Source organism: Curcuma longa, chromosome 3, assembly GCF_044706935.1.
Source record: "Curcuma longa cultivar G26 ecotype Majalengka, Jawa Barat chromosome 3, ITB_CL_G26_1.1, whole genome shotgun sequence".
Taxonomy (NCBI): Eukaryota; Viridiplantae; Streptophyta; class Magnoliopsida; order Zingiberales; family Zingiberaceae; genus Curcuma; species Curcuma longa.
Genome location: NC_133863.1, coordinates 8978165 through 9001957, shown reverse-complemented (window position 1 = coordinate 9001957; position 23793 = coordinate 8978165). Strand labels below are relative to the sequence as shown.

Sequence of the window (23793 nt, the reverse complement as noted above, 5' to 3'; positions counted from 1 at the left end):
GTTACGTTTTGGAAATAGGCCCAAAATAATATAATGGGCTTAAACGAGGCCCAAATTTTTAAAAAACCCAGCCCAAGCTATCGAACCCGAGTTGGCTCGACCGTGACCTCGAAGGGTCCTCCCAAACCGCCCACATCATCGAGCCCTAAAACCCTCGCTTCGCCTCCTCGCTTCCCCCTCTCCACCCGTCGAGCAATTCCTTTTCCATCGCGCAGAAGGTAGAAGGCGTGTTGAAGTGCGAAGATAGAGGATGGGAAAGGGACACGAGCTTTGGGACGACTCTGCTCTCATCGATGCTTTCGATCGCGCCATGACCACTTACAAGGTCCACTATCGTCGTATTTTTTTTATCCGTTGAATTGGGGCTCTCAAAATTTTGTTTTGGAGAAACTGTGAGGAGGACGATAGATGTTTTCGCTATAAATTGAGAGTTCTTCAATCAATAGGGAAACAATATGCCCGGTCTAATGCTTTCTTATTTGCTGTGACTTCTCTTCATAAATCTCACCATCTAATTGTTTTGCAATTTCCACATTCCGCCTTCTTGATGCTTATTAAATTTGTCGAGTTTAATTGGCAAGATTAGGTTAGTCATTGTGGCATAATCTGGTCATGTTTTTGAATTCCAATTGTTTCATCTTTTCTCTTTATTTTCTTTTTTTTTATCGACTTATGAGCCCAAATCATTGTATTGAACTACACGTCAATCAAATCTGTTCCTTTTTTTTCCTTCATTTTTAGTATTTCAAGTATCTTATTGCTTTTGAACTCCCTCCATCAGAAAATGCATAAGGAAAGCTATCCTGGCCATTCTTTTTCTGATGAAGACAATGCAAACGAAAGCAATCACGATGAGGCTTTACACTCTGAGAATTCAACTAGGTAAAAGTTATCTATTTTAATTTTCTTTTGAACATTAAGGAAGTTGTTAAAATATACCCTTCACTATGAAAAAACCAATGTATCTGCTGCTATTGATTCACTGCTATTTTATAACAGAGCCGAATCCTGTTAATTGATTTATGTATCTTGGATTTTGTTATTGAAATTTCTTTCTCTTTTTGAGAACATGGAAGCCAATAGAGATCTTCCATGACAAATGTTTCCACATTTATTAAGTAACTTCGAATATATTTTCTACACTGTTACTCATATGCTGGACAGATCTTGGGACTAACTTAATTTAGCCTCCAAGGAGAATCTGCCCTGGGCTTGGTGTTTAGACTTGCATAAATGAATTAGGGATGTCACTGATGGGACCAATAGAATCCTATTTTGATACCCAAATCAAGCATTGGCAGATGGTATAAAGAAACAACTTAATTGCTAAATTTGTGACTATTACCCTTAGGGACATCTCCAATTTAGGGTTTACCCTATCGCCTCCTGAGCTCCAAATTGGGCCCTCATCTCTCCCTCTCAATGAGAAGGAGTTAAACTAGGTTCATGGGTCCCCTTTGGTGTCGTCCTTTTTTGCAAGTACTAAATGGTAATCTCCACTACCGGGATCGAACTCATGTTTTGGTCTTGGATTAATGGAGCCAATTGTGCAAGTTTAAGGTTGTAGCTAACACTTGCCTTGGATTTGCCTCTTGTCAAAAGAAGAGCCACCTTGGGTTGCATTAGTACTCAAAGGACGAATGCTTACTTTGAATGATCTTGTTGCCTATATCTTATCTTGTTGTAGTTGACTGTAATAGAAGTCCTCAACCTCCTGGAATGTATTGGGTTCTATTTGTTTCTTTAGATGATATTTTGTTGACTTCATCTTTAGCAAGCATGCCTTTTAAATAACTAGGGGTTCTACCTATTTAGAGGAGGCAGTGAGAGTGAGGTATTCTTGGTATTAGTCAACATAAGTTTTTCTAATGTTACATGGATTTAAGTAAGTGTATCCAGCATAGGTATAAATCTAAGTGTTTAACAATTCTTTCTGGGAAATTTTGCATGCTATCAATAGAGATATTAGGTGTTCGTGTCCAGGTGCCAATGTCCTACATAGGTATGAAAGAAGTTGATGATAGTCTGGGTATTATAGGCTTAGCTACTGGTGAGTACCCAAGATGCGTTGCTAATATCCATGTAGGCCTGCATTACTCTAGAGGATGTCTGTGAATGTCTTTACATCATTCACTTGAGCTGCAAGATCAATGAAGGCCTCAGGGTGATCTGCTACTTGCTAGCATCTTTAAGGTTGTTTACCCAGGAGCCTATTGAAGGAATTGAAATTTCTACAATGAGACTGCAACTAAAATCTTGAGCCTTGTGTTGGCTACTGACTTGGCCAGACTTCAATACACCTATTCAGGTTTGAGGTGTCCTGCTAAAGAACTGGGACTGGCCCCACTGAAGTCCCTCTTTGAACTTCCCTTGTTTTAAGTATTTCTTCACCATATTTTTCACATTTTATATTCACCTTGCTGTGAGATCCCTGAAGCTGGTACCAAAACATTATAGATCCATTCTTCTAACAGTTTTCTGTGCTGCAAAATATAATGTAGTAAAGAGTTATTCCTGCTGCTAAGCTTATGTTTATACTATTTGCTCGCACTGCACTTTAGTATAATAAGAACCTTCTTGTTGAAAAACACATTAGTTGGATCATCACCTTTTGCGTGCACATACACAACCACATATGTTTTCTAGTTCTTCTAATAGAGGGACCTTTGAAGGTTCTAACTGTGCTCTCATTTTGTTTTCCATTTGAAGGAAAGGAGAGCATAATGTCGATCAAGAGAATTTGATCAGCGATGTAGCAGAAACATGTATGCCTTACTACCCAGATGTAGCTACCAATGAAGTTCTTCAATCTCGGGAAACTTTATGTGCAAATATATGTGCCCCAGAACTGAACCCGCCTGTTGCTAGCGGAGAGGCTAGTTCTGGCAATGATCAGAGAAGTATTGAGTGTAATGATCTCCTTAAACAGTATTATGAACTTGAGGAGAAGAGACAAGAAGTTCTTCAGCAACTCCAGCATGCATATTATTGGTATCCACAAAATTCAGCTCAATCTGGTGAATATCAAGCAGAGAAAGTTCCACCAAATCATGCTTCTGAAAATTTCCCACAGCATCCATGTTCCTGGTGTTCCTGCCATTGTGTCACTGTTCCAGTGATTCCAACAGCTTATGCCACCTGTTGTGCTTCATCACAACACTCTTATTCTTGTTCCCAAGGTTGCCCTTATCTGGCGCCACCTCAACTTTCAGGTGATAAGTTGTTCTTTTTTTTCTTTTTTGTAGATTCTTCTCTCTTTAAATAGATTTCTGTTTCCTTGTGTTGTTTCCTATGACTCAGATGGAGAAGGCCATACTCAAAGTGGTTTGTGTTCTATTGGTCCATCATGCACTGTAGATGTACTTAAGAAAAGCGATCCTACAGATGACACCCCTGTCAAAATAGGCATGATGACTGCTAAAAAAATATTAAGTTCAGTGAAATCCAAAATTTCACTTGATTCTGTTTTATGTGAAGGTAAGCAGGGGATATTTGGTTGTTGCATTATGCTAAAATAAATTCTTTTGTTTCAAACACTATCTTGAGTTGCTAAACTCTGTTCTATTATTAAGGATATATAATCGTAGTTATTCAATCTTGCTTCATAGCACTTACTCGTGTTATGAAGATAAAATTATTTAATACAAAGTTTAACTCTACTTTCATGTTTATCCTTTTCTTTTGCACTTAATATGCTTGCTTTTTAAGATAGTTGCATACCTTTGTGGTAGGAACAATTTGGCAGGTGTCATTAAAACGAAAATGTTATAACTGATTTGACATTAAATGGTGAGCATATACACAATGGTTCCTCTTAATTATTTGGTAGGAAGATAGTTGAAATCTAATTGTCTCATTAACATTTTTGGCACGTAGATTGGATTACTTGAGACATTGACTTCTCATGCTTCTTATAATATTGTTTTATGTCACTCTAGTTGAAGTTTGAAGAATTCATATGAAAATGGGCAAATAACTTCAATACATAAAATGGGACAATTGTGTATATTGTAAGGTCTATTTTATATAACTGAAAACCAATTCCCATGATGTTGAATTCTTTGCAACTGGATGCTTGAAGGCCTTTATGGCCCCATTCATAATTGTTGGCCTTGAGAACAACTGGAGTACAAGCATAGGGGTATGTTACTCTTGCTAGTTTGCAGAACAGTTCGTAAATTCATCTTCATGCAAAGAAATAATTGAGATCTACTCGATTATGCTTCAAGGAATCAAAATTTGTCATTTTGCAATCAGTGCATTGAAATTTACTTGTCTTAGTTGAGGTTTCAAGCTCTTTTTCTTGGTTGTCATGTTTTTTGACTTGGTTTTTTGTGATTCAGAAAATGTCGGGAAGGATAAGGAAGAAGCATCAGGTGAACACGAATTTAAAGCATCAACATCAAGTGACATCGAGCAGAACAGCGATCTCGTGACTGTCTTCAGTGCATGGTATTCTGCAGGATTCCACACTGGCAGGCAAGACTCTGATTTCCCAGTTACTACAATTATTTCCATGTTCGGATATCCTCTTGCCTACCTATTCACCCAATCTTTTCTTTTATTACAAGATTAAGTTCCAATTTAATTTTTTGACTTTGCCTTATTCACTATTGTTATTAGTATCTGTACGACTGTCCCAAAATGATCAGATGTCGTTGCTGTGCAGGTATCTCAGTGAGCAATCTAGGAGAAAAAAATTATGAAGAAGATTTATAAACTTTCTGACAGAGCATTTTTGACAACAAGCGAGTACAGTTAACTACTATCTGAATCTGCATTATGAAGAAGCTTGTGTTTGCCTTTGCTTCAATCCTGCTGGAGTGATCTACTGAAACATTATCGTCTACTGCCTACATGTCCTATCTGTTTTGCATTCTATGTTGGTGGTTAGCTTGTTCTTTACTGAGAAGAATTAGCTGAATTCATGTTTGTGGACTGTTTAATGAGGAAGCTAAACTGGTCACTTATGGCAGATTTAGTGGCAAGAGCAAGAAGTGACGTTAACTTTGTAACTAGTAGTTCATTAGAGCTAAGCTCAGCTGGAAGAGTCTCTCCTGGTTCTTTGATTGTGTTGGCCTTGTCGTACCTCCACTGAAGAGTGACGCACAGGAGCCATGACGCCGTTTGTCTATGGGGCATGCCCATCGTCTGCTTGCTCTGGCTTGCTTCACCTGACTTCTCGATCATCTCCCAAGGCCGCCAACATATCCTGGGCTGGACGTCTTCGTCTCCACCGCCGATCCGGAGGCGCGCTGATGACGGAGATGTCCATCGTCCGCCGCCGCCGAGGAGACTGTCGTTTCGTGAGGAAGTTGAAATAACCTGAGCGCGAATGCGGCGAGCTTTGAGAGAATGTTTGTGGACTCCAAACCCTTCAGGGAGTCGATTCGGGTTGCGGAGCTCAACGGCCGGCCGCTCGCCGACCGCCCATCGGCGAAGAACGGCCGCAAACCAGGGGCTCTTATCGAAGATCGGATAACGCTCGAAGCCCGAACGGTGTACGAAGCCGTCATCGCCATCTCGTGCTGGTACGAGGAGAGGACGAAATGAGGGCGGCGCGTAGGGTGGATCTTCGGCTCCGTGACGGAGGACGTGATCACCGATTGCCGGATGCTCAACCATGCGTGGAAATCGGGGTACTGCGTCGCCAAGCGCGATTCCTTCCGCGCCGATCAACCTCACGCACTGGTTCCAGCAGATGCTTCAGTGGTGACGCCTTGCAACGCCTAGCCGACCTACTTCCACCATCTCGCGGGTGACGATCGTCTTCGTCTGGTCTGGGATCATCGACATCACCATCTCGCTGCTCCCCGAGGCGCACGGTCCCAAGGCCAACTGAAAGATCAATACAAGTGAACACAGCAAAACGCAAAGATCGCATAAGACAAATCTTCCTACATTGCATTGTACTCTATCCAAATGATTGAACAGTGTCTTGCTTATTGGCAATACAAGTGAAATTCTTTAAATTTACACACAAAAAAGGAGCAAAGCAATGGATACAATATTCATGGATGTTCATATTTGATTTGGCATGTGAAATCTGCAGCAGAATTCAATGCAGCTGTAGAATACTTGCGTGGTGTGTGAGAAGTGACAACGAACAGAATAATCCTGGGAGAGGCGACACTACTCGCAGTAGGCTGATTCTAAGCATCGATTTATCATATACATCAAATTAGGGTTCTCCAAAGCTGCTGCAACGCGTTCTTTGTCATTTAACTGCTTGTTTACTGAAGAAAAAGAAACAGAATTTGTACAAATTTCAGCAATTAAAAGCACACTTCCTGCAGATTATTTGAATGGAAGGTAAACTACTTTCAGTACCAGAAGCTTCAGTTGAGTGAGTCCCAGGCGCCACCCTTATGTCCACCTACAGCAAAAGAATGGAATGTGGTGATTTAGAACAAAAAATAATTATTATATTATGCAAACATCTATGATGAATTATCAACAACGATCCAACTGTGAAAAACACAATCCATCAAATACCATCAAAATAAGGGAGCTTGGACTGGAGGATAAGAGAGTTGAGGTAATAATATACATTATCTCGAATTGATCTAGTTAGATTATGTCTATGTTTCCAGTGACTTATCTTTCTGAACATTGTCTTTGTTATCAGCAGTAAGCATGTAGAAAATCATAATCGTATTGGCCTCTTTACGCTTCTTCTTATTATTGTCGGTTCAGTTTCAGTTTGGCTTGGTTTCCCAAAATCAGAAACATAAGTTGTTTACTTGCATAGCCAATCCTATATACACTAGCAAAATGCTACAATGTGCCAGTTAAATTGAACATTTACTGGGCCACAATATACCTACTATACTATTAAGAATCAAAACCTTTCTGAATATGGGATTCAACCTTAGTTTATACTACTAAAATTTGTATATGTTTGAGCCCCCATCCATCCTTGTTGCCTTTTTTACAAGTTATACATTTGCCTCAACCACAACACTTCAATTAACAATTCTATGGTGTCCACGGATCAAAGAATTGTCTAACACAGAAATTAGCAACTACCCTCAAACAGCATTGAATGCTACCGTCTTTAGTGGAAGGGGTGATCAAATATGAAAGAGAAGTGACAGTGGTGTTTCGTGTCTAGTGGCTATAAGGATTAAGGTATGTTGTCAAATACACAACCAGTATTTAGTTGAGTTTATTCTTGTTCCACTCTCTTCTCTCATTTGTTTTTTTGTTTTCTCTTCTCTCTTCCTGTTGCCTCTCCCTTAGTCTTTCCTGTTTTACATCAACATCTATATTGCTACCCAAACAAAGTGAAAGAACAAACAAATTATACAAAGATATATTTAGTATGAGAACAAGGAACCTTGTAATGAGAAGGGAGACTGTGCATCAGTTTGACACGAAGACAAAGTCCGATGGTAGTGGCTAAACTGCAATGCTCAACAGTTGGAGTAAAAGTAACCCTGAAGAGTCCACAATTTTCCATGAATTAGCCTGTTGGATAAACAATCTAAGACTAGCAAAATAAAACTCAGATTTAACTATACTAGCATTTACCTAACAGTATTTTGCTTAGCATTCACTTCAATTGAATCTTCATTAACCACATTCAACTCTTCTAGTGTGTATGGGTGTTCCGGATCCTGTATATCTCTAATATAATTTAAGTCCATTAAGGAACATGAATGTGAGAGAAAATACAACATACGGAATGAATGACCACATAAATGACAAGGAATGATATAGGTAATAACATGACTGTGAGAGAAAAATACAGGAAGGGGAAAAAGAGAAGATCCTATCTACTGGGGTTTGCTACACCAATCTTATCCTGCAGATTGAGTCACTAGAACAGCTAAGAGACTAAAAAAAAAATTGTCTCTGTCAAAATCTTCATCAAATTGTTTTTTAAACTCATTCCAGGACTAACTCATTATTAAAATTATCATTGATATAAAAAGCGAACATATTTTCTTTAGTAAATAGTGAGGTATCAGTTCAGGTGTAAGAGACTAGAAAATCAAGTAGTCTGCAGAAATATTCTGGTTCAATTATAATTCCAATTTTCTAGAAACTTAGTAAAATTGCACAAAAAGAAAACTTTAGAAATTATCGTTTTAATAAAAACATCTAAAATTTCCTCTAATCTTCTACAAAGAATGAACGTATAAAAACAATTTTCAAATTGTGACATGCTAGCCTCATCAGGTTATCATAAGATGCATTCTAGAATCATATTCATATTTCAATGACATTGCTAATGTATGCAAACAACCAAATAACCGAATGAAAGACATGAACAAGGTTGCTTTCAAGTGCAAAATAAATAAAAATGAGGAACACTTTCAAGATTCAAGGATATCAAAAATTTCCTGTTGATCAATAAGCTCTTCTGCATTCTCATTGATGATGGTAGGTGAGCTTCGAACTTGACGCTCTTTTCTTTCATAGACTACAGGATTGGCATTTATCAATCCAGAAGCCATAATCCACTATTCAATAGGAACGCCTAATGAAATTTCTGACTTCTGTATACTCCTTCAAGAAAATTTCAAGAATTAGTTCAGTAACAGTGAAATCGTGAAAAGTGGAGAATTTTAAATTTGTCAAACCTAAAATCCTGTCAATCAATGTAAAAATATAGGTATTACTTGTTCTTCACATATGGAAAACTCCTAATAATTTACCACAGTAATCAAGCAAAACATTCAAATAGATAACATAGCTAACTAGAACTGATTATTCAAAAAAAATGGAAACCATTTCTAACTCAGTTTTTTGGAGCTTTTTCAAAAAAAAAAACATAAGCTTCAGAAAGTAATTTATAGCCAAATAAATGTATCATGTTTGTGCCGTTGCCAAGCTATGTTGCTATTTTGAATCTCCATTCTTATTTGGCTAAAACTATTAAGAATATCCATTTCCCTGAAACATTTTATAAGATTCAGTTTATTCAGCAGTATCCAGAAGTTTGGAACCATTCCTAGAAAAAAAAGAATTTCAATGACAGGAAGCTAGGAATTATTGTGGATTAAAATGTCAAATATTGTGTTTTGATACATTGGAAATGGAATTTCATTCCTCAGGGGATTTGTCTAATCTATCCTTGCACTACTTATCATGTGTAAGTTAATTAAATATGAACAAGTAAATAATCTAGAAAAGGGAGTGGGTGGGATTTAGATCTATCCTGTATCCACGTTTAGTGGTATCTGAAAAATCCCAAATTTATTGACAATCAAATTTTCCATTCCCCTTACCAATGGAAAAAAGGAATTGGAAATACTATTATTGTTACAAGCGAGCTTAATTATACGCAGTGAGCTTGACGAGAAATACTTCTTAGTTAAATAAAATTAAATTACGTACAGGAATGCCCTTTTCTGATTTAAAATCGTTCACTACGAAGGAATAGAAATAGGGGAAGGAAAGGAAAAAAAAGAAACAGGCTTCCTCAAGGATTTACTTCTCCGCTAATCGAGAATCGAGAAAACTCCAAAGGCAGCTATGGCACGAAACTTGCAGCAAACGATGCTAAAAATAGGTAATACTAATAATTCAGCCGAAATAACACCATGAACTCATACCTAAATACCGTGAATAAGCATATAAATCAGAAATCGAATGGATAAAACACAAACCTCTTTCAACCGCGTTCAATTCACAGTGATAAGTTCCCGCAGGCGGGGTTCGTGCCGGAGGAGGTCGGAGCACCGACAACGCCGCATCAAGGTGGAAAGGGAGAGATTGTTCGTGGAGCCACACAGCTTATCAGAAACGAAGACGAAGACGAAGACGAAGACGATGGAGAGATCGGTGGGCACAGGGCGAGACGGCAAACAAATCCAATTTTAACGGGTTCCGGGTCGGGTTGACGGGTTGTGGATCATCGATGTTTTGAGATTAATTTATAATTTTCATAGTATAAAATATAAAAAAAATGATATAAATATAGATTTAGAAGAAAAAAATAATTTTTAAGATAATTATTTAACATCTAAATAACTAAATATTTGAGTTGGGATGTCTCAAAGTAAAATTAAGATAAAAATGGTAGTAAAATAAATACAGGCGTTTTAAAAATGCCTTTGTTTATTATAATCGTGATAAATTTATTATTTAATAAAGCTATCAAATTTGTATTTGGATATTTAATAAAACAAAAACTATGTCCATTTGAAAAGTCAAAGGAGAAGTTAATCGTGATTTCTCTTCTCATTTGCAAAGTCAAATGGTGGTCGTCGAGATGAGCAAATCTCCGGTGACCAAAATCACTAAAATATTTTTTTCAATAATATTTTAATAAGATAATAATAATGACGATAAACAATGACAATAATAATAAATAATAAATAGACGAACAAAAATAAATAAATAAATAATATTAGTGCGATTGCCTATTAATACCGTCGATGCGATAGAGTCCAGTTCGGATCCCCAACAAACCCTATTAGTAGCTAGTGGACTAGCTCGATCTCGCAGAGGCCCAGCAGCAGAAGGATCTGTGAATTGCCGAAGACGACGAGGAATCTGATCATCACGCAATTCGTCTGCTGGCCGAAGACGACGAGGAATCTGATCATCACGTTCGCCTTCTGGCGGAGGGCTGGCTGCAGTGAAGGACTCCAGATCCGTCTTCTTCGATTGCCCTTCAGTCGCTGTTGGAGACGAAGAGGCGAAGAGGGGTTCTCTTACTTTGGGCGCAGCAAAAGCCCTACGTATGTTCTGATACGCAAAAAACTGTGGTAATCTTAGCGGATTGGTGTCACAGTGAGAAGACTCGTCGGATAGCAATGGAAGTGTGAGTTCCTTTTCTTTTCTCGCGTCTAGTTCGGATTGCAATTTTGGGCTGCTGCATCCGTTTCGTTACTTGTGTTTTTCTCTGTTTCTCTAGGGTTGCTTCGGCTCCTGGGAAGGTCTTGATCACGGGCGGCTACCTCATCTTGGAGAGGCCAAATGCTGGCATGGTTTTCACCACCACCGCTCGCTTCTATGCCATCGTCAAACCGCTGTACGACGATATCAAACCTGATAGTTGGGTCTGGGTGAGTGTGCCTTTCCGTTTGTTCTTCGATCACATTTTCATATGATGCAACTGAAAAAGATCTATCCTTCATTCGCCAATGGGATTTTTTCGGTGAATAAGAAGAAAAGAAAATCTAAACATGAAAATATCCATCAACAATATTGGTATTTATAAGTTTCCTTACTAATTTAGTTTGGACGAAGAGAAGTGAGAATGCAATTGCATTGTGTTTGTGCCTTGAATTATATACCAAATTGAGCATTTTTCTTTGTTGCAATTGTTTATAGTTTTCGACTGATGAGTGAGCTTCTTCAGTCATGGACAGATGTTAAAGTAACTTCCCCTCAGCTTTCTTGGGAGGCCACATACAAGTTGTCTCTGAAAAACTTGATTCTTCAGTGCACTTCTTCAAGGCAAGTACTTTATTGCCTCCTTGTATATAATGCATCTGTTCAATCACAAGGCCAGTGGGATTTGATGCAGCCTTATCGTTTTTCTAAACATCATGAAATTACAGCTGGACACAGCAACATATTGCTTTGTCATGGCTGCAGATTTAGTTGGTTCTGTAGTTTATAGTTATACAAAAGAAAGGATTTAGTTGATTCTCAATAAAGGTTTATTTTTCACACTCCGAAGATTATGATCAATGAATATTATAAAGGTTGCAATTGCATAGAAATGAAGCATTCTAATACAGGGTAAATCACTCAGTTCTCTATCAACTTCTGATTTCAGGGACTCAATAAACCCCTTTGTGGAGCAAGCTGTGCAATATGCTATAGCTGCATCCAAGGTAATACTCTCTGAAAAGGAAAAGGATAAATTACAAAAACTACTTCTACAAGGTAATCTATGTTTTTTATTTATTTTTAGAGATATAATTTGTACTTTATTAGCTCTTTTCTCTAATTTTTACACTTCTCCATGCAGGTCTTGATATTACAATCTTAGGCAGCAATGATTTCTATTCTTACAGAAATCAGGTGACTCTCATCTTTCTGATTGGAAGAAATTGTTTTCTCCTGAATTGTTTGCCCTTAGCACCTGATGGATCCAGTTTTTTATTGCTTATTTTAATTTTTTTTCACACCTTTTTTTGTTATCATACTTGCATTTAATTCTTTTAATTAATCAATTTATGTTCACATCTGTGACTTATCTTCTGTTGTAATAATTATAAATGCCAGTTTACACATAGTTAAAGTTATATATGGATAAATTATCTGCAAATATTATCTTCAGATTGAAGAGCGTGGCTTACCTTTGACTCAAGATGCATTGGCTTCACTTCCTCCTTTTTCTTCAATAACATTTAACCGAGTGGCTTCTAATGGAACACTTCCTGGAGAGGAATGCAAACCTGAGGTTGCAAAAACAGGACTTGGCTCTTCAGCAGCAATGACCACATCAGTCGTTGCAGCACTGCTTCATTACCTTGGAGTTGTTACTCTTCCATTTTCAAGCAGAACCCAGATAGATGACAAAATCACTGATTCAGATCTTGATTTAGTACACATTGTTGCTCAAAGTGCTCATTGTTTAGCTCAAGGAAAAATTGGCAGTGGCTTTGACGTCAGTGCTGCTGTCTATGGCAGTCAACGTTACATTAGATTTTCGCCTGCTCTTTTGATGCCTACCCAGGTTTCTTCTCCTCATTTATTATTATGTGCATAGTCACAAATGTTAATTTGTTAATGATTTTTCATCAACTTTTGCCTTTGCAATTTAAACCATGTATTCTACTAGTGTAAATGCCATTTTCAATATGTCAGTTTTGTTATAATAATTCCAAGATTTGATTTGGTGCTGTACTTTTTTTCCCCATCAATGCACTTGCATTGAATGTGACTTTGATTTTAGGATTACTTTTACTCTACTAAAGGTACATTTTAAGGGTTTTGTTTTTTGTTTTTGTTTTTGTTTTTGTTTTTGTTGTCTTGCTCGTGTAACATTTCTTTTTCTTTTTTGTTGGTATTTATATTGTCTAATAACTCATAACTTTTTAACTCTGGTGTTGTGAAACAACAGCTGATGGGAAGTACGAGCTTACCAGATGTAGTCAAACATATTTTGGAGGAGAACTGGGACCATGAAAGATTTCCAGTTTGTTTACCTCCACTTATGACCCTTGTAAGTTAATTAACCATCAAAGCTAGTTTTTGCATCATTCTTTTCATGATTAGACTTTATGTCTGATTAATCGCTTTTCACATCACCTATTCATGTTTCAACAATTCTGAGCTTTCTCATAGCATGAGCAAATTTGACACAATTTTGTCAAAGAATGATATTCACCGATCCTTTCCTTTTATGGCTTGGTTGTTCATGTCTTGCTTCATCTTCCCTAGACTCTGTCATCATGCTATGCTAACACGTTACTACTATCTTTGACAGCTATTGGGGGAACCAGGTACTGGAGGTTCATCTACACCGTCCATGGTTGGTGCTGTTAAGCAGTGGCAAAAAGCTGATCCTCAGAAATCCCAAGAAACATGGAAAAACATTGCGGAGGCAAATTCGACACTTGAAGCACAACTCAGGCAGTTACAGCAATTATCTGAGACCCATCGGGAGGCATACAATCATATCATTGGCATTTGCAGTCATCACACTTATAGAAGGGTAACTTCTAAGTTTTAGTAGTAATTGGTAATTTGTAGTTCACAATCTTTCTTCTTAAAATTGTCTCTCCATAATTAAAAAACTATGAAGAGAATAAAAGCCAACTTTTATGCGGTTAGTATAAAATAAAATTAATTTAGATCACATGTAGTTTCTCAATGCCCATTCATTTGGTAAGCTCAATTTGCTGTGAGCAGCAGTTATTTTCCCTCTATTTGCTGCAAAACCTATTATTGTGAGATTACCAAATAGTAGTATGATAATTTAATCGGCAATATTTTTATTCTCGAATGTCCGGATTAAATTGGGATAGCTGTTTATGAAAATTCTCTATTGAGGTATCATTCTGAAATGAGGTCCAATGCTTTTGCAGTGGATGGAGTTAGTAACTGACCAATATCAAGAATCTGTCGTCAAGTATTTGTTAGGAGCAAGACATGCTTTCCTAGAAGTCAGGGCTTATATGAAAGAGATGGGAAACGCAGCAGGCGTACCGGTAATATTTTACTCCGATGCCAGCATCCTTGATTTATATTTCTCTTGCAAAACCATTTTGCAGCAAACATCATAATTGCAAAATCTTTTATGTCCTACAAGAGAATCTCTCTCTCTTTTCATTTCTTTATGGAGGTTCATCGTTAGATGTCAGAGGCTTTATATTTAAGCACTTAGAAATCAGAAGTACAACAAGAGGAGCATTGGTGCAATGGTGAAATTGATGCCACGTGATTTGGAAGTCATGGGTTTGAGTTGTGAAAACAGTCTCTTACAAAGTAGGATAAGACTGCATACGATAGATTCTTCCGTAAGATCTTATATTGATGGGAGTTTTGTACACCGAACTGTTTTTTTTTAAATCAGAAATACAAACAGTACTAGAATTCAATGTGTACCTAATTAAGTTTCCTTTCTTCTTTACCCTTATTGACGGACTCTTAAATTGCACCAGTAGGATCAGGTCGCTTCTGTTTGTAACATAATATTTAGTAGCTTTTTTATCATGCTATCATAATTATTTCTCTTGCATTCTGTTTTTTGACTTGATAGATCGAACCAGAACCCCAAACTCAACTTCTGGATGCCACAATGAACCTGGAAGGAGTTCTGTTAGCAGGTGTGCCAGGAGCAGGTGGTTATGATGCAGTATTTGCCATTGTTCTTGGGGAAGCAAGCAATTCCATAGCTGATTTTTGGAGCTCTTCTCGCGTTCTTCCCCTTCTGGTCAAAGAAGATCGTCATGGCGTGTCCTTGGAAAGTGGAGATCCAAGAGCTGAAAAAGTGTCATCAGGAATATCTTCGATGAAGATAAACTAAGACTCTTTTTTTTTTTTTTGATCGGTAGCTCTTTGTATTCTATTATAGCATCATGGGATGCTGGGTTTAAATTTCTCAATTTTTGAAGCATGGCTGTGTTTCAAATGGCAAATAATTTCAAACAGTGTTAAGACAATGTCCTTTCTATGTTGTGTACTACTTTAGAGCATCTGCCCAACCTCATTTGAATAAAAAATTACCTGCAAATTGATTGACAAATGTTTTGAGGAAGAACAGATTGCTTTGTATGCTGTCACTGCAAGGTTACAGTATTTGTAATTTACATTTGCCTAGACCATTGTTATAGAACCCGGTCCAGAAAGTCTGTTTGATCGTAAAAGCTTAACATTATCTCTGGATGGGTTTGTTTATTGATCGAATTTGGTGAATGATTAACCTGACCTGCTACCAGTATTTTTTAAGTTTTTAAAAAGTGTTAATTTTGTCAATGTCAAGTGTTTATTTATGATTTCACATAATTAAATTTAAGAAACAATTTTTTTTTGTGTGCGTACTTTTAACCTATCCTAATAACATATATATTTAAAAGAAACCTTCGTTTGAAATGTCATTACAAGTTAATTGTTTTAGTGCCTACACCAATAGTTATTAATAAATGATTATTTATATCAGTTTTTATATATTATAATTTTTCTTAATTATTTTTTATTTTAAATGGACATGATAAATATGACTAAATAGTTTGTCTGGGTCAGGTGATCTCAGATAAAAATTTAACTGATTGAATACTTGACCAATTAGAAGATGATCTAATACTCATTCGGTCTAATTTTCGACCTAATTTTTAATGACACAGGAGCAGGTTGAGCTACGCAAGTTTTGATCAGATTTTAATCGAAGACAAATCTAAGAATTCATGAGCAAATACACTTCACAAATAAGGCTTGGGTCTTCGTAATCATCCAAGCAGTGCAGTAACTGCAGTTGCCTGTATCGTTACCTGTAATCTCACATTCACGCAATCTACACGTTATTTCAAGAAAACAAAAAGTAGTTTCAGCAATCATTCACTAGCTACTGATGAACAAACTATTAGCGAAATTATTAATACTAAAATGTCCCGTCTCTAATAAGAAATTAGCAAGAAAAAATAAATAGACGATAGAAAACAAAATCCAACCAGAGTTTCTGAAATCATAAGGGTATGTTCTTAATCCATAAAACGAATAAGAGTGCTTTCAACAGCATTCTCAGATAATTAATTATACAGCTAAATCAATCATCTGGTCCTGATATTGGACGTTATTTGCACGATCAAAGTTTTTAGAACTGAAAATCCGATACTACTAGCACGTGATTCTTGAGAAAAAGACAGCATGTGATGCAAGCGCTCAGATTTTGGACTGCTTCGCAATCTTGAACCATTCGGTATGGAAAGCCCCAGGAATGTCAATCCTTTCGTATGTATGAGCTCCAAAGTAATCTCTCTGGGCTTGAACCAAATTGGCAGGCACACTTGCCCTCCTATAGGTGTCGAAGTAAGCTAAACTAGCTGACATCCCCGGAGTGCTTATGCCCGAGTTGATAGCAAGACAAACGACTCGGCGCCAAGCCGATTGGCGATCCAGTATCTCTTTGGCAAACTCAGGATCCACTAGCAGGTTCGATAACTCAGGGTTCCTATCGTATGCCTTCTTGATCCTGTCCAAGAAGATTGCGCGGATAATGCACCCTCCCTTCCATATTCTGGCAAGCTCCCCCAACTTGAGATCCCACCCTTTCTCAATGCTCTTTGCTCTTATCAGATTCATGCCTTGCGCATAGCTACAGATTTTCGAGGCATAAAGCGCTTGCCTCACATCATCTATTAACTTCTTCTTGTCGACTGGCTCACCGTCGAAGACACATGAATGGAAAACTTTAGCAGCTGCAACTCTTTCTTCTTTCAATCCACTGAGAAACCTGGAATCGAGAGATGCTGCAATGGTTGGGGCAGCCACTGATAGCTCAGCTGCTTGTTGCACAGTCCATTTGCCAGTACCTTTCATTCCAGTCTTGTCTAAGACCTTGTCGACGAGATACCCATTCCCCTTATCATCCTTTACCCCGAAAATGTCGGCTGTGATCTCGATCAAGAAGCTGAGGAGTTCCCCCTTGTTCCACTCTGAGAAAACCTGCTGCAACTCTTCGTTTGTAAGCTTCCCCACGGACCTCAACACATCATAAGCTTCTGCGATCAGTTGCATGTCCCCATACTCGATCCCATTATGGATCATCTTTACGAAATTGCCAGAACCACCTTTGCCGATGTATGTAACACAGGGACCACTGTCAGGCACCTGAGCAGCTACCTTTAGAAGAATATCTTCTATGTTCTTGTAAGCCTCATAAGATCCTCCAGGCATCAATGAAGGACCATTTCGCGCACCCTCCTCTCCGCCGGAGACTCCCATTCCAAGATACAGGAGGCCAAGTGCAGCCATTGCTTTTTCGCGCCTCTCAGTGTTCTCGTACCATTCATTGCCACCATCAATTATGCAGTCACCCACTTCCATGTGAGCTGAAAGCGTGGCTATGGTTTGATCCACTGGTGCACCGGCTTTCACGAGCATGATGACAACACGGGGCTTCTGGATTGAGTTGATAAAAGCTTCAGGTTCATGGAAACCATAAACAGGGAGGTTCCCCTCGACTTTAGCACGTTCCACAGTCTCATCAACTTTTGAGGTGGTTCGATTGTATACAGAAATGGGAAATCCTTTCTCAGCAATGTTCAATGCCAGGTTTTGGCCCATCACAGCAAGACCGGCAAGGCCTATCCTTGTGAGAACCATGTTTAACCTGTTGAAAGAGACTTCATTTTCAAGGAATTTAGAAGATCCAGAATCAAATAAGAAAGGGGGAAAAAACATAAAGCTCAGTAAACTAATTGAACAATGGTAAAAAAAAATTATAAATTCACAACAAGACTTATCTATCTCTTAGAAGCTCAAAAGATCCAAGCAGTATGAATGGTTATGAGCAACAGAGCAAGTACTTCTGACAGTAGAAAATTGAGGTAAAAAAATACAGAAAAACAATATGGACACACGTGTCTTGGTTCATATTATGCTTCAACCAAAAAGATAGACTGGCATGTTCAGAGATGCACATTAAAACAATCAAGTCAGAGATGCAATTATGACTTAATATCTAATCAATTTGAAGTAGATTACTCACTGTAGCATTTCTGTTCAATAAACACCAAAATAATACAACACATTTTGATTTATAGAGCTCCTTTCGGTAAAAAGTCTAGAACCTTTAGATAGATGCCACTTAAAAGGAATTAACATTTGTTCGTGAAGAAGTAAAAACCCATATCCAAAAGCTGGATCGAGCATAAAACTTCGTAACAAAATGCAAAAATGGAATAACAAAGATCATCTATTTTCTAACTGAGAAGTTCAGGCGGCGCAACGGGGTGGGCGGCAGGACCGGCAGCGTCAGTAAAGACAGACGGAGGAGGGAAGAGTGATTTAGGGTATTTATCGGTATGCGGATTTTTTGGTAATCAAAAAATTGGTGTCCATAGAGAATAAAAGGAATCCTTAGCACAAGCAAGCACCCTTTGAGAATTTGCCCAAAAACATTGAAACAGGCAATCATTTAGCATACAACTAGGTTCAATCTTCGACCATTTTGTCTTCATAAAGAAAAATCTTCAACTTATTTGAAAAAACCAGAGTATCGCACTAGAAAAAAAAAAGAGAAAAGAAGCAATTCCGGAGAGACAAAACAAGAGATCTAATGTAGAAGTCAAAAACAAGTTATTGGATAAAAATTGTTGTTAGTTGCTGCTGCTGCATCTATCCTTTTCCTATTCAAGAAACACTTCTGTTCTAAGTTGAAATCGCTCTAAAGCTTAGATATTTTCTCTCCAATCAAGTGCAGTAAGACAAACATAAAAGATCTGATCCAACTATTGACTAATGCATTTTAAGACGATCCGAAGTCATTACGGATCCAAAGAGAAGCCATAAACTTGTCATGCAACAAAGGTTCAACAACCAGAGTGAGGAAGAAAACCCATCAACGAGTAAGTCGGTCGAAAAGATCAGAAGATGCTGTCAGACATCTAGATCCTCAATCGTAAAGCAAAACTAACACTGGAAGAAAACCAGTACACTTTATCCATCGGAGAAAACTACATAAATTTCCTTCCGCAGAAACCGTTTAAGACAATACGAAACACAAGAACTCGGAAACGGAAGCAAGTATGTAGATCGAATCAAACAATTGCATGGTGAAGGAAACCAAAACAAAGAGAAGACCCGACAAACAGATCTGTGAGCATCCAAATCATACCTTGCGGATCTGAACCTGACAGAGAACAACGATCGGCGAAGGAGCGGAAGAGAGCGAGAGCACAAATCTTCAGATCGATCGGAAGCAGGATTCAACAGGTAGGTAAGAAAGAGGGGAAGAATGGAGATATTTCTTCGGTAGTTGGCGCAGCGGACAATATGAATGGCAACATGTGAAACCTCTAAATCAACAATTATTTTTTAAAATTTGTTTTTTTCACGTTTTTTTAAGAAAAAATACCAAACAAATGGAAATGGCCTAAAAAAGCGAACTCAACCCAGAACACACCAATTTTGTTCCATTTGTTCCGTCCGATCTCAATCGCCTTTTGAACCGTCAAAGATTACTTTGACTTCGAGTATTTGAATGCCGTGTTAAAATTTCAGCCGACATCCGTTGACGCACGCAGCCAGCTGAAAACAATAAAGTTAAATAACAAAATTCCATCTATTTTAGGAATCTAAAAAAAAAAAAATACAGAATCATAATTTTAAAAAAAATAGATTTAGATAATTTTCTATTAATCATTAAAATAAATCAAAAAATAATTAACATCTTAAAATTTTTATTTAGAAGAAATTATCTAGCGCCGTAAATTTAATTCGATATATTAAAATATGAGATTAAGGGTTTGGTGAAGCAATTTGGAAGATGGAATGCAAGGATAACCAACCACTCCAGTCACGTGGCTCCGCCACGTTGGAATTATGCAACAGTTAACACTTACTAAATATAATTGGAAACTTTATCAAAACAATTCTTGATAATTTATTTTCATCTAAATAGTAAAAAATATGTTTTTTTACTTATCTTCCAACAAAAACAATATCCCTAATTTTTATTATTACTTTAAAATTTTAACTAATAAGTTATAATAGTAGGGGTAGGAAAAATATTTAAAATTTTAATATATCATAAATATCATACCAATATATATCAAACATATCGATATATCAAAATTTCAATACAATATTATACGGTACTGAACTTTTCAATATCGATATGGTCGTATCATTATAAGATTTAATATTTTTTGAAAGTTAAATATTTTCAGTATGAGATTCATTATTTTTTAATATTTTATATTTTGTTAATGGCAATTGGCCAAATATAATTCCCCCCCCCCCCCCCCCCCCCCCCCCCCCCCCCCCTTTATAATTTTAATACAGAAAATCTGATATATCAAAGTATATTTTTCGATATATCGAAATTTTTAATAAAATATACGATATATGATTTCATATGAAAAATTCAATATACCGTACCGAAGCCAACCCTATATAATAGCACAGAATCATCACAAGTTGACTTATCTAATCAAATTTTGAAGTTGAGGTAAGATTTTGAACTACAAAGGATGTTTTTTAGTACCAAATCTTATAAGAAATGATTAGAATCACAAAGGGATGGTAAAATGTTGGATGTCAAGCTAAGTCGTGATCGATCAGATCGAGAAGCTTGCAAGCTATCAAACAATCTGACAACCAAGATGTCTCCTCTAATTTGCAGATTCTGCACTGAAAGCAGAATTATGGATCTGACGTAGTTCTTGATAGTGAATCAGATCTCCAGAGTTGAAAGCCTGAAGAATATATGGTAGATCCACTCATCTTCTGTCCCAATAAGACTATTGATCTGTAGGGAAATCAGGAGCTCCATGTATCAGTGGGCATGGTAAGCTCCAAAGGAGAGATATATATCTACATGGAGCATAACTATGCTACATAAGCTAGGAGATAACCATGCACATAAAAGCATAGTCAATAAGACAGAGATACTAAGTACTAAGAACAGGCAGCCATATGAAAGGATTTATAGAGATAACATATCAACAATTAAAAGAACCATCCTACACATCATCCAACAGTGAAGTTAACCTTCTCCATTATTTTTAATGAAGCAAAACAATATGCTTCCTCCATCAAACATTACCAACCAAGAATATTGACTAGCTCAGACAAATAAGTAGGTAGAGCTTTCACTTACAATAGGATGGGCAAGCAATTCCCCAAAGTTGTATATGCTTCTGAACAACTGAAACATAATCAGTGAAACTGCATGTGCTAAATTCTTGAAGTGTCATGCTCAAAAAGCAGACATCAATGTATCAATAAACATGCACAAATGACAGTTGTCATGCATTACCCAGGAAACTTCAGAAACCCTAAACAAAATTCAGTCATGACATTAGCCAATGTTAATCTATTTTCTCAATTGTGGTTTGAAATCCTTAAAATTTTCACGCCCATTGATGAAATTACAATATAGATGTATAAGAACATCACTGGTCTACATAGCGAAAGAAAGTGTCAACAATATATCATAGCCAAACTTATGAAATGCCAATTAAAATAAATAAGACATTAATAGAAGTGGTTAGATGAAATTCACTTGGACTTGCTGACATGTAAGCCTAGTAAACAAAAACAACTAAATTGAGCCCTCAATCAACTAATTTGTTTGCCACATGGATGCACCTAAATAGGAACTACAAAGCATTCTCAAAATTAAGCATAAAATTTATAGAAACATATATAGAACTTTAAAATCACATGTGAGTAACAACTCCAATATCATAAATCTAGAATAACTCAAAAAAGAACACATTGGTGCGGACTTGAATACCATTTAATTTGAAACAAAATGCTCATATTGTTATCAGATTAGACCACTTAAAGGGAGTTTCAGATTAAAACACATAAAAGTGAATATGAAAACATGATAAAAAAAAAAACTCAGACACAAAGCAATGACTACATGTTATAATGGGTTGGAAGACCATTTCACTTTCCATTCAGAATGCTCCAAGGTGCATTGGATGTTGTAAAATTATTTTGAACAAGAACAATTAAGACACGCTTTCGACCAAAATAACAGCAATAATCAAAATGCTCAAAGAAAGAATTTCCTTTCTTACAAGAAGATGAACTTTTAAATACCCTAGATCAGGAGTCATTATACAAACTGATTCATAATTAAATACCCACCTTCTGATAAATATCTATCTATCTAGCACAAAATTGTAAACAAAAAAGAAGATAAAAACAAACTGAACAAGTTTTTCAAATGATAATCAATAAAAATTCTTAAAAGTTATCAAACCATCCTAGTCGACTGAATGTCACAAAACAAGCTTCACTTATTAAGATCAACATCTTACTCCATAAATGACCTTTTTCAGGAGGCCCAATATCCATGTTGGCCCGCTAAATATCATCATATATGAAACTAAAATATTTCATTTTTATTTAATAATAGATACTTTTAGTAGAAAAATTGTATTTTCTTCATAAAATATTGTTATTCAAAGAATGCACATGGACTTTTGAAATTACCATTTATTTTTTAAAAGAAATATTTAACATTTTAAAAATTTTGGTGTGGACGGTGGGGGTGGATGAGGTGATTGATTCTGCCGGTTCAAATTGGGGAGGAGCCGTCAACTCGAGCTTGACTTTTTAGCTTTTTGGTTTGTGATCCATCAAATCATTGCCGTCCAGTCAAGATCATGCGGCGTGGGGCCACTCCAATCCTTAGCCGGCCGGTCCGTGACGCTTGACGCATGCTTGTCGGCAACCCGGTCCGATGGAGACTTGGCGTCGTTATTTCCATGTCTCTCTCCGCGCTGCAGCTTAATTTTACAACTCAACAACATCATTTTATTTTATTTTTTAAAAAATATTTACAATAATCTATTTTATGAAATTAATTAATTAATCTAACCTTGAAGTTAGAGTCCCCTCAGAACCACTTGTCATATTTATATTTAGGGCTTCTCAAGACGCCTCAATACCCTAAACAAGTGAGTATAGACCATACATTATTTACATACTTCGAGCAACAAGTGCATTGCTTACCATTCATTAACTAGGGATTCACATTGATATTAATTAATCAGGGTGAGTCTTAGCCACATGGTAATTATGTGTTGGTCATTATTCTAATGATCTCCTTCTCTCATCATTAAATATAAGATTAATTAAAAGCATCCCAATGCTTGTCTCAGCATGACAGAAGGAGAAGCAATAATGGCTACGTACATAACTACGCACATTGTATAAAATAATCTCCAAAGCATCGACGTGATTTTTTTTATATCCATGCATGCATGCATTAACGTGGGGTGATATATATAGATACACATTGTATATGTACAGGCATTGATTAATATGTATTTGTTAGGAGGCCTACATGGCCAAGTGGGATTTTAGGATAAGATCATGGAATTAAACAAAGTTAATTAGTACGTTAATTATATTATGAGGAGCCTAGCTAGTGTCAGGTAGCATGTGTTAACTGAGATTCTTCAAGAGTAATTAGGGCATCCTTTTGTACTATATAACTTATATAAGATTAAGGAGTTTTCATTAAAGGTGCTATGGTTCAGTATGACAGTATCACAGTATGTAATACTGTCGTATTGTAGCTAGAAGACAAAGCATTTGGAAATTTGAATGGAGGAAAAAATTAATGATAATTGTAAAGAGTTTCAGATTTAATTATAATGTGCAATCTTTAGGCGTTTTTAAGAGTCTAGAAATATT

At 36.8% G+C, this 23793-nt stretch overlaps 4 protein-coding genes across 5 annotated transcripts; 2 read left to right on the top strand and 2 right to left on the bottom strand.

Moving 5' to 3' along the window:
- Positions 1-192: 192 nt before the first annotated feature.
- LOC141825403 (uncharacterized) lies at positions 193-4741 on the top strand. Its single transcript, XM_074712786.1, has 6 exons — positions 193-325; positions 782-882; positions 2710-3212; positions 3301-3477; positions 4344-4479; positions 4670-4741. Exons 1-6 carry the CDS (start codon positions 251-253, stop codon positions 4704-4706), a joined length of 1029 nt encoding a protein of 342 aa, XP_074568887.1. The 5' UTR covers positions 193-250; the 3' UTR covers positions 4707-4741.
- Positions 4742-5883: 1142 nt separating this feature from the next.
- LOC141825404 (protein AE7-like) lies at positions 5884-9769 on the bottom strand. Its single transcript, XM_074712787.1, has 6 exons — positions 9618-9769; positions 8339-8514; positions 7534-7639; positions 7340-7439; positions 6331-6376; positions 5884-6236 (listed from the first exon to the last, which is right to left on the bottom strand). The coding sequence occupies exons 2-6, from the start codon at positions 8460-8462 to the stop codon at positions 6133-6135; spliced, it is 480 nt and encodes a 159-aa protein (XP_074568888.1). The 5' UTR covers positions 8463-8514; positions 9618-9769; the 3' UTR covers positions 5884-6132.
- A 655-nt stretch (positions 9770-10424) lies between these two features.
- On the top strand, positions 10425-15147 carry LOC141825447 (phosphomevalonate kinase, peroxisomal). Of its 2 annotated transcripts, none has more exons than XM_074712830.1 (10): positions 10425-10777; positions 10871-11021; positions 11318-11415; positions 11741-11850; positions 11936-11988; positions 12248-12646; positions 13034-13135; positions 13400-13627; positions 14001-14123; positions 14675-15147. In XM_074712830.1, exons 1-10 carry the CDS (start codon positions 10770-10772, stop codon positions 14939-14941), a joined length of 1539 nt encoding a protein of 512 aa, XP_074568931.1. In that variant the 5' UTR covers positions 10425-10769; the 3' UTR covers positions 14942-15147. The 2 variants fall into 2 exon arrangements, with proteins under 2 accessions (XP_074568931.1, XP_074568932.1); XM_074712831.1 differs by having other exon boundaries at positions 11290-11415.
- Positions 15148-16120: 973 nt separating this feature from the next.
- LOC141824015 (6-phosphogluconate dehydrogenase, decarboxylating 1) lies at positions 16121-19335 on the bottom strand. The gene is made up of 2 exons (XM_074711235.1): positions 19250-19335; positions 16121-17756 (listed from the first exon to the last, which is right to left on the bottom strand). The coding sequence occupies exon 2, from the start codon at positions 17734-17736 to the stop codon at positions 16294-16296; it is 1443 nt and encodes a 480-aa protein (XP_074567336.1). The 5' UTR covers positions 17737-17756; positions 19250-19335; the 3' UTR covers positions 16121-16293.
- Between the last annotated feature and the right edge of the window lie 4458 nt (positions 19336-23793).

Coding starts and splice junctions, on each gene's coding strand:
- LOC141825403 (XM_074712786.1), top strand. CDS start 251: ATGGGAAAGGGACACGAGCTTTGGGACGACTCTGCTCTCATCGATGCT. Junction 3,213..3,300: donor GGCGCCACCTCAACTTTCAG/GTGATAAGTTGT, acceptor CCTATGACTCAG/ATGGAGAAGGCCATACTCAA. Junction 4,480..4,669: donor GCAGGATTCCACACTGGCAG/GCAAGACTCTGA, acceptor GTTGCTGTGCAG/GTATCTCAGTGAGCAATCTA.
- LOC141825404 (XM_074712787.1), bottom strand. CDS start 8,462: ATGGCTTCTGGATTGATAAATGCCAATCCTGTAGTCTATGAAAGAAAA. Junction 7,640..8,338: donor TGATCAACAGGAAATTTTTG/ATATCCTTGAAT, acceptor TAATGGACTTAA/ATTATATTAGAGATATACAG. Junction 6,237..6,330: donor TCACTCAACTGAAGCTTCTG/GTACTGAAAGTA, acceptor CTTTTTCTTCAG/TAAACAAGCAGTTAAATGAC.
- LOC141825447 (XM_074712830.1), top strand. Junction 11,416..11,740: donor CTTCAGTGCACTTCTTCAAG/GCAAGTACTTTA, acceptor TTCTGATTTCAG/GGACTCAATAAACCCCTTTG. Junction 11,851..11,935: donor ACAAAAACTACTTCTACAAG/GTAATCTATGTT, acceptor TTCTCCATGCAG/GTCTTGATATTACAATCTTA.
- LOC141824015 (XM_074711235.1), bottom strand. CDS start 17,736: ATGGTTCTCACAAGGATAGGCCTTGCCGGTCTTGCTGTGATGGGCCAA.